At 37.4% G+C, this 14,350-nt stretch overlaps 1 protein-coding gene across 1 annotated transcript; it reads left to right on the plus strand.

Moving 5' to 3' along the window:
• Nucleotides 1-720: 720 nt before the first annotated feature.
• On the plus strand, nt 721-5,241 carry LOC133564935 (uncharacterized). Its single transcript, XM_061919459.1, has 2 exons — nt 721-854; nt 1,143-5,241. Exon 2 carries the CDS (start codon nt 2,756-2,758, stop codon nt 3,995-3,997), a length of 1,242 nt encoding a protein of 413 aa, XP_061775443.1. The 5' UTR covers nt 721-854; nt 1,143-2,755; the 3' UTR covers nt 3,998-5,241.
• Nucleotides 5,242-14,350: the final 9,109 nt, after the last annotated feature.

The following is a 14,350-nucleotide window of genomic DNA, read 5'->3' on the forward strand; positions in this document are numbered from 1 at the left end:
GGCCTGTGAAGCAGGGGAATATAGTAACAGCGGGGGCCGTCTACGGAGCGGACGCCAGCGGTGTGATCGGAAACGCGGATGTCGAGCGGGGCTAAAAACAAAGCAGAAGGCTAATCCCCACAGAACACCACTTACCTCCATCCTGAAGCCGGATTTAAATGGAAGATGCGAGACTACTGGTCTGGGTAAGTCAGTTAAATTAGAACAAGTTTTTTCTGCTTTGATTGTTTCAGAGTTGGACATGTGTTCTACTGAGATGGCAAACTATGATGCGTGCACTTTATCAAATTAACAAACAAACAATCGGAAAAGTCCCGTCGTACCAATTCCTAGATATAGTCGTAATTATACTAAATGCACTGGGCATAATAAACACAACATTATTAATATTGCTACTACGGATAATTTGATCAAAAATTCCCTAAAACAGCCCACTACCTATAATATAAGTTTTTTAAACATAAGATCATTGTCTCCCAAAACGTTGTTAGTTAATGATATCATCAGAGACAACAATCTTAACGTCATCGGTCTCAGCGAAACCTTTTAGACATAATGCATTTTTGTTTTTTGAGTTATGTTTATATAGCTTTCAGATTTAGTATGACTGTTCTGTCTTGTTTGTTGAATTTATTGATAGTATATGTAAAACTAGTGTTTAAGTTCACTTGGGAATTCATTAGTGAGGTGCACTTCCTCATTTAGACGGCGGGAGGCAGCATTGCCTAGTTTACAGTAATGTCCATGTTAACAAGAGACAACAAGTAGTTCCTTTGAGTCTGTTTTAAGCTAGTTCGGTGACGATTGCAAACGTGTTCATCTGCTCGAATCTCATGCCAAACAAAGTATCATCGGTATGTATCATTGAGTAGTACTTTAATATTTGATTGAGTTGCATTATTTGTTGGTTGTGATGTAATTTGGGACGTTTAGTCATGCTAATTTTCGCAATTTATACAGTGAAGTGAATAGTAAGCTAGTTTGCTGTAGAGCACTTAGATTACATATTTTGTGGAATTCATTTATCTATATAAATTCAATACACAGCATAATTCATGTTTTATTGTAGCATGCTTGTGTGTGTAAGTGGCTGTGTGTGCATGTCTGTAATGTAAGCATCCTTTCTGCTTGTATGTTTTCAGTTTTATCCTTTTTACGGTCAATAAACCTGTGGACTAGAAGACATCTTTCAGAGTGTTTGATCAAGAAAAGGTGTTAGGGTAAAGCCAAGATATAGCTACATATCGAGGGTGGCACAGTAAAACGATGTCTTTAACGCAGAAAATAAGACAGCATACACAAGAACAAATGATGGATTGCACAGAAAGCTCAATACGGACAAAATCTACCACTTCACGTGCTTCAACGAGGTCACAAGCTTGCTCCACCGAGGCTGCAGGTGCCAGAGCACACGCAAAAGCAGAGGCAGCAAAAGTACGTCTGTCTTTTGCACAAAGAGAAATGACACTCAAAGTGGAAAAAGCACAACTGGACGTGGAAAAAGCACATTTAGAAGCTATGATGGACATTCTATGACTGGAACAGGACGCAGCAGCTGCACTCGCCAAAGCGGAGGTCTTGGAAGCCGCTGTGGAAGGAAGTGATGGAAGCAGCTCCTATCTTCACATCTAGCAGTTGTTTGAACATTCAGTTGACACATTAGAGCGCACAAAGGAATACATAGCCACTCAGGCCCAAGAAAAAGGTCAAATAAAAGTTGAATCACCACACAATCAGCCATCATTATGGAATGAAACACAACATTATAAGCCACCAGATGTGAACTCCGTTCAACACCCACATCTCCAGACAGAGCACAATGAACACAGAGTTGGCTTTGTTTCTACCATACAACAGAAGTCACATCAGCCACCAGTCCATCTTCAAACAACATACGAGACAATCACCAACATTACAAGTCAAGCTACAATTCTCCTTTGCATCCAAGGCCCAGCCGTACACCTTGTCAGCCTGTCTACGATCAAGGTAATGTGGCAGACTTTGCAAGATATCTAACTCACCGTGAGCTAGTCACAACGAGCCTGATAAAGTTCAGCGACCAGCCATGCAGTTACAGGGCATGGAAACAGTCCTTTGTGAACATAGTCAGAGGCCTCAACATAACGTCCAGTAAAGAAATGGATTTGTTGGTTACGTGGCTAGGGAAGGAGTCAGCTGAGCACGCAAAACGCATCAGGGCTGTCCATGTCAACTCCCCAGACAAAGGCCTAAAAAGGATATGGGACAGACTGGAAACCTGTTACGGCGCACCCGAAATGGTGGAGGATTCACTGTTTAAACGGATCCACAGCTTCCCTAAAATCATCAACAGAGACTATTCAAAGCTCCATGAGTTGAGTGATTTTCTCATAGAATTGTAGGCAGCCAAGGAAGATGGAGACTTGCCTAGCCTTGCATATTTGGACACAGCGCGTGGGATAAACCCATTAGTTCAAAAGTTACCGTTCAATCTTTAAGAAAAGTGGCTCAACGTTGGCACAAACTACAAATGACAGCACAATGTAATATTTCCCCCCTTTGAAGTTTTTGTTGACTTCATTGGAAAACTAGCTTTAATTAGGAAGTTAGGAAGTTTGCAGTTCAAATTGACACCTCAAAAGCACACAGAGTCCAATGGAAGCAGATCCAAAATAGGGAAGTCTCGGTTCATAAGATCAATTTCCAGTCTAATGACAAACAACACTTTGAACCTGATGATCCCGAGAAACAATGCCCTATTCATAAAAAGCCTCACATGGTCCAAAAATGTTGGGCCTTCCGTACAATGCTGTTGGAACAACGCAAGGAATTCATGAAAGAGAATGGCATATGTTTTAAGTGTTGCACATCCACTCAACACATAGCAAAAAACTGTAAATTTATTACTAAGTGCACTGAATGTGAGAGCGCAAATCACATTTTTGGACTTCATCTTGGACCTGCACCATGGATCCAGGTCCCAACCCCCCTGACACAGCTTGGCGGGGAGCAAGACTCAGAACCTTCAACTGAGGTCAGTGCTCAATGTACAGATGTATGTGGTGGCAATCAAAGCTACAAATCCTGCTCAAAGATCTGCCTTGTTAAAATATATCCTAGCGGCCGTCCTGAGAAATCCCTGAAAGTTTATGCAATCATCGACGAGCAGAGTAACAAGTCCCTTGCTCGTTCGGAGTTCTTTGAGATCTTCAAGATTCAAAATCCTTCATCTCCATACACACTCCGAACCTGCTCTGGAGTGATGGAATCCACTGGGAGAAGAGCCTCAGGCTACAAAATTGAATCCATGGATGGAAAAGTGTGCCTCTCCTTACCAAGCTTCCTGGAATGTGATGATCTACCTAAAAACAAATCAGAAATCCCAAGACCTAATGCTGCAGCCAACCATTCTCACCTCAAATCAGTTGCTAACCTCATCCCAGACCTGGATCCTAATGCATCCATTATGCTTCTCCTTGGGAGAGACATCATCTCTGTCCACAAAGTGCGCAAACAGGTCGATGGGCAACGCGATGGTCCCTATGCCCAAAAACTTGACCTGGGATGGGTGATCGTTGGAAATGTATGCTTGGGAGGTGTTCACAAACCGACCACAGTGAATAACTTCAACACCATTACGACTGAACAAAGGCGTCCCACAGTCTTTAAACCTTGTCCTAACGTATTTCAAGTCAAGGAGAAACATGGCCAGACTCAACGCCCTGAATACTCAAAGGTAACTTTTCCAAAGAAATGTAAGCAAGATGACATGGGCTCTACAGTGTTTCAGCAGACCAAAGATGACAACAAAGTTGGTCCATCCATTGATGACATCGCCTTCCTGCAAATCATGGAGAGGGGTTTGAAAAAGGACAAAACAAACAGCTGGGTAGCTCCGCTGCCATTTAAGACTCCAAGGCCCAAGCTTCCTGACAACAAAGTTCAAGCCTTGAATCGTTTTTCCTCTCTGAGACGCAACTTCGAAAGAAAACCAGTGATGAAAGAGCACTTTTTTTAACTTCATGGAAAAGATCTTTCAAAATGAACATGCTGAAATAGCTCCCCCACTCACATCTAATGAAGAAAGATGGTATTTACCGGCTTTTGGCGTCTACCATCCGAAGAATTCTGGAACATCCGTGTGGTGTTTGACTCCAGCGCCCAATACAATGGTGTGTCACTTAACGACGTGCTGTTAACTGGACCCAACCTCAACAACACCCTTATAGGCAGAGTAGAGGACCGCAATTAGCTAAGGTTTTTATGGTTCAAAAACAAAAACTCATCTGAAGATATCATGGAATACAGAATGAGGGTCCATGTCTTTGGAAATTGTCTCCCTCCCGCAGTGGCCATCTACTGTTTAAGACAGTCAGTGAAAAGTGCTAAGCCCGTTATAAAGCAGTTTGTCAATCGTGACTTTTATGTAGATGACGGGCTAACGTCACTTCCCTCCATCGAAGCTGCCGTGAAGCTGCTCAAGAGGACGCAAGAGGTTCTGTCAGACTCAAACTTGAGGCTTCACAAAATCACCTCAAATAAAGCAGAAGTTATGAATGCATTCCCATCTCAGGACCATGCCATCAATTTAAAGGACCTGGACTTCACTTCAGATACCCTGCCCATGCAACGTAGTCTGGGACTTAACTGGGAACAAATGTCAGACATTTATTTTTCAAGTAGCTGATGAGCAAAAGCCCTGCACCCGCAGATGTTTCTTGTCAACTGTCAACAGCATCTATGATCCCCTAGGATTTCTGATCCTGCGTGAGCTCATGCAGAACAACAGAGATTGGGATGCACCTCTTCCTCAAGAAATGGAAGAGACCTGGTCAATGTGGCGACGCTCATTGAAAGATCTCAGCAATCTCCAGATCCCAAGAGTTTACACACAGGTCTCTCCTACAGCAGTGTCAAAAAGAGAGATAGTCATCTTTTGTGATGCTTCCTCAAAGGCAATGATTGAGTTGCATTATTTGTTGGTTGTGATGTAATTTGGGACGTTTTATGGCCAAAAGTCAGTCATGCTAATATTCGCAATTTATACAGTGAAGTGAATGTTAGCATAGTAAGCTAGTTTGCTATAGAGCACTTAGATTACATCATTTGTGGCATTTATTTATCTATTTAAGTTCAATACACAGCATAATTCATGTTTTATTGTAGCATGCTTGTGTGTGTAAGTGGCTGTGTGCATGTCTCTAATGTAAGGATCCTTTCTGCTTGTATGTTTTCAGTTTTATCTTTTTTACGGTCAATAAACCTGTGGACTAGAAGTCGTTTTTCAGTGTTTGATCAAGAAAAGGTGTTAGGGTAAAGCCAATATATTTTTACATATCAAGGGCGGCACAATGACAGTTTTGCTGTCGTATTGAGTAAAAAAAAAACTAACTTGTGTCCTTGCAAATATTAAAAAAATATTTGTTTCCATTAAAACTTACACACACATTTTAGCAGACATTGTTAGCCATTTTGCGTGTGTGGTTTAGGAGTTTTGTTAAAAAAAAAATGTCATATTGAATGAGGCAGTATACCAGGGGTCGGGAACCTTTTTGGCTGAGAGAGCCATTCAAGCCAAATATTTTAAAGTATTTCCGTGAGAGCCATATAATATATTTTTAATGTATAATAAATCTCATTCTTTTTAATAACATTATTCTGAAGCTAAACAACAATAAATAAAATACTTCTTACCAATAATGCGACTTCTTGAACAGGTGCGGTAGAAACCGGATGTTTTATATATTGAATGTTATTTTTGACACTGTGATTACCAACGGAATTTTTCATTACTTACCGTGTTAAGCAATGTCAGCTAAGATTTATCTGAGAGCCAAATGCAGTCATCAAAAGAGCCACATCTGGCTCTAGAGCCATAGGTTCCCTACCCCTGCAGTATACTGTGAGTAAAAACTAATGTTTGTAAATGCAAACCTGACAAAAACAATTGATTCTAGTAAAACTAACATGCATACAATATTGCAGCCATTTTTGGACATAATGCATGTTTGGTTTTGGAGTTATGTTTATATAATTTCCATACATAATGTGTGTCTATGCAAACTATACAAAATATATTTTTTCTTGTAAATTAACAAAGATACATTTCTCCAGGCAGTATTAACCATATTTGCATGTGTTGTTCAGGAGTTAAGTTTAAAATGCTGTCATATCGAGTGTGGCAGTATACTGTCATAATTTTTCTTAATGAAAACCTTACAAAAACAACTGATTCTAGTAAAATTCACCTAGTACAATATTACAGACATTTTTAGACATAGTCCATGTTTGGTTTTGGAGTTATAATTATATAAGTTTCATACATAGTATGACGGCTATACTGTCATATTGAGTAAAAATAATAATAATAATAAAAGCTTGTGTCTTTACAAACCTTACAAAATATATTTTTGTAGTAAAACTCACAAAGATACGTTTCTCCAGGCATTATTACCCATTTTGCATATGTTGTTTAAGAGTTATGTTTAAATAACTGTCTTATTGAGTGTGACAGTATAATGTCATAGTGAGTAAAACCTTACAAAATCAACCGATTCTGGTAAAACTCACATAGATACGATTTTACAGCCATTTTTAGACATAATTCATGTTTGGTTTTGGAGTTATAACTATATAGGTTTCATACATAGTATGACAGATATACTGTCATATTGAGTAAAAATAAATAAATAATAATAATACCTTGTGTCTTTGCAAACCTTACAAAATATATTTTTGTAGTAAAACTCACAAAGATACGTTTCTCCAGGCATTATTTGCCATTTTGCATATGTGGTTTAAGAGTCATGTTAAAATAACTGTCTCGTTGAGTGTGACAGTGTACTGTCATTTTGAGTAAAACCTATCTTTTGTATTTGCAAACCTTCCAAAAAAAAATATTCTAGTAAAACTCAAATACATACAATATTACAGGCATTTTTAGACGGATTGCACGTTTGGTTTTGGAGTTATGTTTGTATAACGTTCAGATTTAGTACTTTAAAACTGTCATATTGAGTAAAAAAAAACTAACTTGTGTATTTGCAAACATTACAAAATATGTTTCCATTAAAACTTACATAGATACAATAATCCAGGCATTATTAGCCGTTTTGCATGTGTGGTTTATATTGAGTGTGGCAGTATATTGTCATAGTGAGTAAAACCTAATTTTTGTAAATGCAAACCTTACAAAAAAAAAAGATTCTACAAACATTCAAACAGATTCAATATTAAAGGCATTTTTAGACTTAATGCATGTTTGGTTTTGGAGTTCTATGTATACAACTTTCAGATTTAGTAGGACAGTTTTACTGTCATGTTGAGTTCAAAAACTAACTTGTGTATTTGCAAACCTTACAAAATATATTTTTTGTAGTAAAACTCACAAAGATAAATTTCTTTAGGCATTATTAGCCATCTCTGAAGACGGCGCGAAGACCCTCCACCTCGAAGGCGGAGCTGGGCAGGCGGCAGTGGCATCCATAGGCCACCAGGGCGAACTGTTAGCCAAAAAGAGGGAGGACTAAGACAATGCAAAGGAGGCACCACCTGCTGACAACAGAAAGGCAGCAGAGAAAGTAGCCAATATGGAAGAACGAGAAAACAAGAAGCTGGAAGAGGTAGTGGACAAGCTGGAGGAGGAAGAAGCTAAAGTACATGCTCCACAAGAAGTACCTGGAGAAAGTCAGGTAAATGATGAAGAAATAGTTAAAGAATCTCAAGAAATTGAGAAAGAAGAGAAAATACTTGAAGAAATTTGGGGAAGCGCTGAAAAATAATCGAATGATGGAAAAGCTCAAGAAATTGATAAAGGAGAAGAAGCCCTGGAAGTTAAAGAGGATGATTAAGATGAAGAAAAAGGCAAAACAACTCAAGAAATTGAGAAGGAATAAATGCCAGGAGGAATTCAAGGAAATGATGAGGACAAGGAAAAATTCAAAGAGACTCAAGAAATTGAGAAAGAAGAAATGCCTGAAGGAATTCAAGGAAATGATGAGGACAAGGAAAAAGTCAAAGAGACTCAAATTATTGAGAAAGAAGAAATAATTGAAGAAATTCGGGAAGATGATGAAGAAAATGATGAAGGTGAAGAAGAAGTTGAAGTAACTCAAGAACTTGACAAAGAAGACGAAAAACTTGGAGAAATGCAAGAAAAGGAAGAAGAAATACTTGGAGAAATGCAAGAAAAGGACAAAAAATCAAAGAGGACAAAGACAAAGTTAAACAAGAAGAAGGAACTCAAGAAATTGAGAAAGAAGAAGTTGATTCTAATGACGAAGAAGAAGAGGAAGATGATGATGATGAAGAGGAGCGTGGTGAGGATGAGCCGGAGCATGATGATGACGAGGAGGATGAAGAAGACAAGGAAGACAAAGAAAGCGAAGAAGAAGACAAAGCTGACAGCGGCACACTCCCAGCTGACTGCACAGGAAGTGAGGAGTTTGCAGACGCAACGGTTGCCATGACGACGGCCCCATGGCAACACCTGCGCCATGAAAGCCTCGGCATACGTGAATTTGTGCTGGGTTCCTTCTGGCAATACGAGGAAGAAGACGGTGATGACGACAAACAGGAAGTCCGTTCGTCATCACAGAGTCGGGACCAGAAGACCACCAGGAAAGATGCGGGGAAGGACACGGCACAGGAAGATGGACTCTCGCTTCTTCTCGGTGGAAACTCAAAGGAGAAGATGCCAAGGAAGGCCAGGAGGAGTGAGCAGAAGAAGAGAAGACAGGTGGCTGCAGCAGATTTTTTTCCTGCTCCTTCAAAAAAAGGTGGGTGGGGAGTACGCTCAGCCGGACTGAAGCCCGGCTTGAGTTTGGCGATGGAGGCCTGTGGAGAGGAGGAGCCGACGAGCCGACAGCGGGACAGGGCAAATGGTTGTCCTGACAAAGATGGAGGCCAGGAGGCGGGGCATGCAGCAGAGCGGAGAGGCGGGGCACGCCTGGAGCGACACTGCAGCCATCAGCGTCAGGTGCGTACACCACACCCCTGCGCTCAATCGTTACATCTTCTGCTGCAGCATAAAAAGGGCGAGGGAGGAGCAATCGTGGCAGAAGTAGGAGAGGAACAACCCGACAATAATGACCACGAGAGCGACGAGATCGACCGAGAGAAAGATGAGCCTCCGCAGCAGACGCAGACGCAGCCCCCGGACACCAAAAGGTGCGCCGCGACGACCAGGAGGAGCCAGCAAGCCAGAAATTGGCTCGACGGACTGGCAAGACCTGATGTTTGTTGAAAGAATAAACACGAGTCAAACCTGCTGTGATGCGTCTTGTATCGATCGGCAATGGACCCCACACGATGACGGCAGGAGACACGTCACATTTATATACCTTTCATATTTAGTATGACAGTTATATTGTTATATTGAATAAAAAAAAACTAACTTGTGTCTTTGCAAACCTTACAAAAGATCATTTTATAGTAAAACTAACAAAGATAAATATCTCTAGGCATTATTAGCCATTTTGCATATGTTGTTTAGAAGTTAGGTTTGAATACACTTTTATTGCTTTTTTCGCATTATCTCAGGATTCTAAGAACATTATTGTCATATTGAGTAAAAAAACTACTTTTTGCCTTTGCAAGATATAAAGAAGCATATGTTTCGAGTAAAACTCACAAAGATGCAGTATTTCAGGCAATATTAACCATTTTTCATGTGTGGTTTAGGAGTTATGTTTAAATAACTGTCATAATGATTGTTAGAGTATACAGTCATAATGAGTAAAACCTAATTTGTGTATTTGCAAACAGTAGAAAAACAACTATTCCTAGTAAATCTCACATGGATTCAATATCACTGGTATTTTTAGACATTTTGCACGTTTGGATTAGGAATTATATTGAAATAAAATGTAATTGCTTTTTTTGCATTGTCTCAGGATTATAAGTACATACCTGTCACATTGAGTAAAAAATTACTTTTTGTTTTTGCAAACCTTACCAAATGTTTTTTTCCAGTAAGACTCACAAATATATATTTTTTCAGGCATTATTAGACATTTTGCATGTGTATTTTTGTAATTATTTTTCATAAACTGTCATTTTGAGTGTGACCAATATGAGGCCAGTAAAACCTAATTTTTGTATTTGTGATTCTTTCCAAAATACCTGATTCTGGTAAAACTCACATAAATTCAATATTACAGGCTTTTTTAGACAGATTTCATGTTTGGTTTTGGAGTTATGTTTGTGAACCTATCATATTTAGTAAAACAGTTAGAAAGTTAGATTGAATAAAATCAAATAAAAAACTTGTGTCTTTGCAAACTTTACAAAAGATCATTTTTCTAGTTAAACTAACAAAGATAAATATCTCCAAACATTATTAGCCATGTTGCATGTGTTGTTTAGAAATTATGTTTGAATACGTTTTTATTGCTTTTTTTGCATTATCTCAGGATTCTAAGAACATTATTGTCATATTGACTAAAAAAACTACTTTTTGCATTTGCAAGATTTAAAAAAGCATATGTTTCGAGTAAAACTCCCAAAGATGCATTATTTCAGGCATTATTAGCCATTTTTCATGTGTGGTTCAGAAGTTATGTTTAAATAACTGTCATAATGAGTGTTACAATATACAGTCATATTGAGTAAAACCTAATTTTTGTATTTGCAAACCATAGAAAAACAACTGTTTCTAGTAAAACTCACATGGATTCAATATCACAGGCATTTTTAGACATTTTGCACGTTTGGATTAGGAATTATGTTGGAATACATTTATATTGCTTTTTTTGCAATATCTCAGGATTGTAAGTACATTCCTGTCAAATTGAGTAAAACATTACTTTTTGTTTTTTAAACCTTACCAAATGTATTTTTTCCAGTAAAACTTACAAAGATACGTTTCTTCAGGCATTATTAGACATTTTCCATATGTATTTTTGGATTCTGGTAAAAATAACATAAATTCAATATTACAGGCTTTTTTAGACAGATTTTATGTTTGGTTTTGGAGTCATGTTTATAAACCTTTCATATTTAGTATGACATATATACTGTTATATTGAATTTAAAAAACTAACTTGTGTATTTGCAAACCTTACAAAAGTACTTTTTTTCTAGTAAAACTAACAAAGATAAATATCTCCAGGCATTATTAGCCATTTTACATGTGTTGTTTAGAAGTTATGTTTGAATACATTTTTATTGCTTTTTTCGCTTTATCTCAGTATTCTAAGAACATTCAATCAATCAATGTTTATTTATATAGCCCTAAATCACTAGTGTCTCAAAGGGCTGCACAAACCACAACACAAACCACAACAACATCCCCGGTAGAGCCCACATAAGGGCAAAGGAAAACTCAAACCCAGTGGGACGTTGGTGACAGTGACTATGAGAAACTTTGGAGAGGACCGCATATGTAGTACCCCCTTAGGGGACCGAAAGCAATGGATGACGAGTGGGTCTAACAAAATACTGTGAGAGTCCAGTCCAAAGTGGATCCAACACAGTAGCGAGAGTCCCTACAGGAAACCATCCCAAGCAGGGGCGGATCAGCACCGCAGTGATGTCCCCAGTCGATACACAGGTGAGCTGTCCATCCTGGGTGCCAACTCTGGACGAGCGGTCCAATCTGGGTCCAGACTCTGGACAGCCAGTACTTCATCCATGGCCACCGGACCGGACCCCCTCCACAAGGGAGAGTGGGACAGAGGAGAAAAAGAAAAGAAACGGCAGATCAATGATATCCGCGTCACTAGTGGACAAAATGGAGCGAATTTTAGCGATAATATGGAAATGAAAGAAGGCTGTTTTAGTAACATTCTTAATGTGTGACTCAAACGAGAGAGTTGGGTCGAAGATAATACCCAGATACTTTACCGAGTCGCCTTTTTTAATTGTTTGGTTGTCAAATGTTAAAGTTGTATTATTAAATAGAGGTCGGTGTCTAGCAGGACCAATAACCAGCATTTCCGTTTTTTGGCGTTGAGTTGAAAAAGTTAGTGGACATCCATTGTTTAATTTCATCAAGACACGCCTCCACCTGACTACAATCCAGCGTGTTGGTTAGTTTTAGGGGCATGTAGAAGTGGGTGTCATCAGGATAACAATAAAAAGCTAACATTGTATTTGCGTATGATGTCACCTAGCGGCAGCATGTAGATGCTGAAGAGTGCAGGGCCGAGGACCGAATCCTGGGGAACTCCACACGCTACCTTAACATAGTCTGAGGTCACATAGTTATGGGAGACGCAATATATCCGGTCAGTAAGATAGGAGTTAAACCAAGAAAGGGCTAAGTCTGACATACCAATTCGTGTTTTGATAAGCTCTACTAAAATATAAGCAATAAAGCATGTATTCAAACATACCTTCTAAACAACACATGCAACATGGATAATAATGCTTAAAGGTATTTATCTTTGTTAATTTTACTAGGAACAATATATTTTGTAAGGTTCGCAAAGACAAACGTTTTTTTTTTATTCAATATACCAATATAACTGTCATACTAAATATGAAAGTTATATAAACATAACTCCATAACCAAACATAAAATCTGCCTAAAAAAAGCCTATAATATTGAATTTATGTGAGTTTTACCAGAATCAGGTATTTTGGAATGGTTCACAAATACAAAAATTAGGTTTTACTCAATATGACAGTATACGGTCACACTCAATATGACAGTTTTTGAAACATAACTGCAAAAATACACATGCAAAATGTCTAATAATGCCTGAAGAAATGTATCTTTGTGAGTTTTACTGAAAAAAAAAAACATTTGGTAAGGTTTGCAAAAACAAAAAGTATTTTTTTACTCAATTTGACAGTAATGTACTTGGAATCGTGAGATAATGCGAAAAAAGCAACACAAATGTATTCAAACATAACTTCGAAACAACACTTGCAAAATAGCAATTAATGCCTAGAGATATTTATGTTTGTTAGTTTTACTAGAAAAATGATCTTTTGTAAGGTTTGCAAAGACACAAGTTAGTTTTTTTTCATTCAATATAACAGTATAACTGTCATACTAAATATAAAAGATATATAAACATAACTCCAAAACCAAACATAATATCTGTCGAAAAAAGTCTGTAATATTGAATGTATGTGAGTTTTACCAGAATCAGGTATTTTGGAAAGGTTCACAACAACAAAAAGTAGGTTTTACTCACTATGACAGCATACGGTCACACTCAATACGACAGTTTTTGAAACATAACTGCAAAAATACACTTGGAAAATGTCAAATAATCCCTGAAACAATGTATCTTTGTGAGTTTTACTGGAAAAAAAACATTTGGTAAGGTTTAAAAAAAATATATATATTTTTTTACTCAATTTGACAGTAATGTACTTAAAATCCTGAGATAATGCAAAAAAAGCAATCAGAAGGTATTCCAACATAGTTGCTAATCCAAACATGCAAAATGTCAAAAAATGCCTGTAATATTGAATCCATGTTAGTTTTACTAGAGACAGTTGTTTTTCTATGGTTTGCAAAAAAAAAATTAGGTTTTACTCAATAGGACGCCATACTGTAACACTGAATATGACAGTTATTTAAACATAACTCCTAAACCACACTGAGAAATGGCTAATAATGCCTGAAATAATGCATCTTTTGTAGTTTTACTCAAAAAATATGCTTTTGTATATCTTGCAAATGCAAAAAGTAGTTTTTTACTCAATATGACACTAATGTTCTTAGAATCCTGAGATAATACGAAAAAAGTAATAAACATGTATTCAAACATAACTTCTAAACAACACATACAAAATGGCTAATAATGCCTTGAGATATTTATCTTTGTTAGTTTTACTTAAAAAATGATCTTTTGTAAGGTTTGCAAATACACAAGTTAGTTTTTTTTAATTCATTATCATACTAAATATGAAAGGTATATAAACATAATTCCATAACCAAACATAAAATCTGTCTAAAAAAAGCCTGTAAAATTGAAATTGTGTGAGTTTTACCAGAATCAGGTATTTTGGAAAGGTTCACAAATACAAAAATTTGGTTTAACTCACTATGACAGTATACAGTCACATTCAATATGACAGTTTTTGAAACATAAGTCCAAAAATACACATGCAAAATGTCTAATAATGCCTGAAGAAATGTATCTTTGTGAGTTTTACTGGAAAAAAAACATTTGGTAGGTTTGCAAAAACAAAAAGTATTTTTTTGCTCAATTTGACAGTAATGTACTTGGAATCCTGAGATAATGCGAAAAAAGCAACAAAAATGTATTCAAACATAACTTCTAAACAACACTTGCAAAATGGCAATTAATGCCTAGAGATATTTATCTTTGTTAGTTTTACAAGAAAACTGATCTTTTGGAAGGTTTGCAAAGACACAAGTTAGTTTTTTTTTTAATTCAATATAACAGTA

Source organism: Nerophis ophidion, linkage group LG13 (assembly GCF_033978795.1).
Source record: "Nerophis ophidion isolate RoL-2023_Sa linkage group LG13, RoL_Noph_v1.0, whole genome shotgun sequence".
Lineage (NCBI taxonomy): Eukaryota > Metazoa > Chordata > Actinopteri > Syngnathiformes > Syngnathidae > Nerophis > Nerophis ophidion.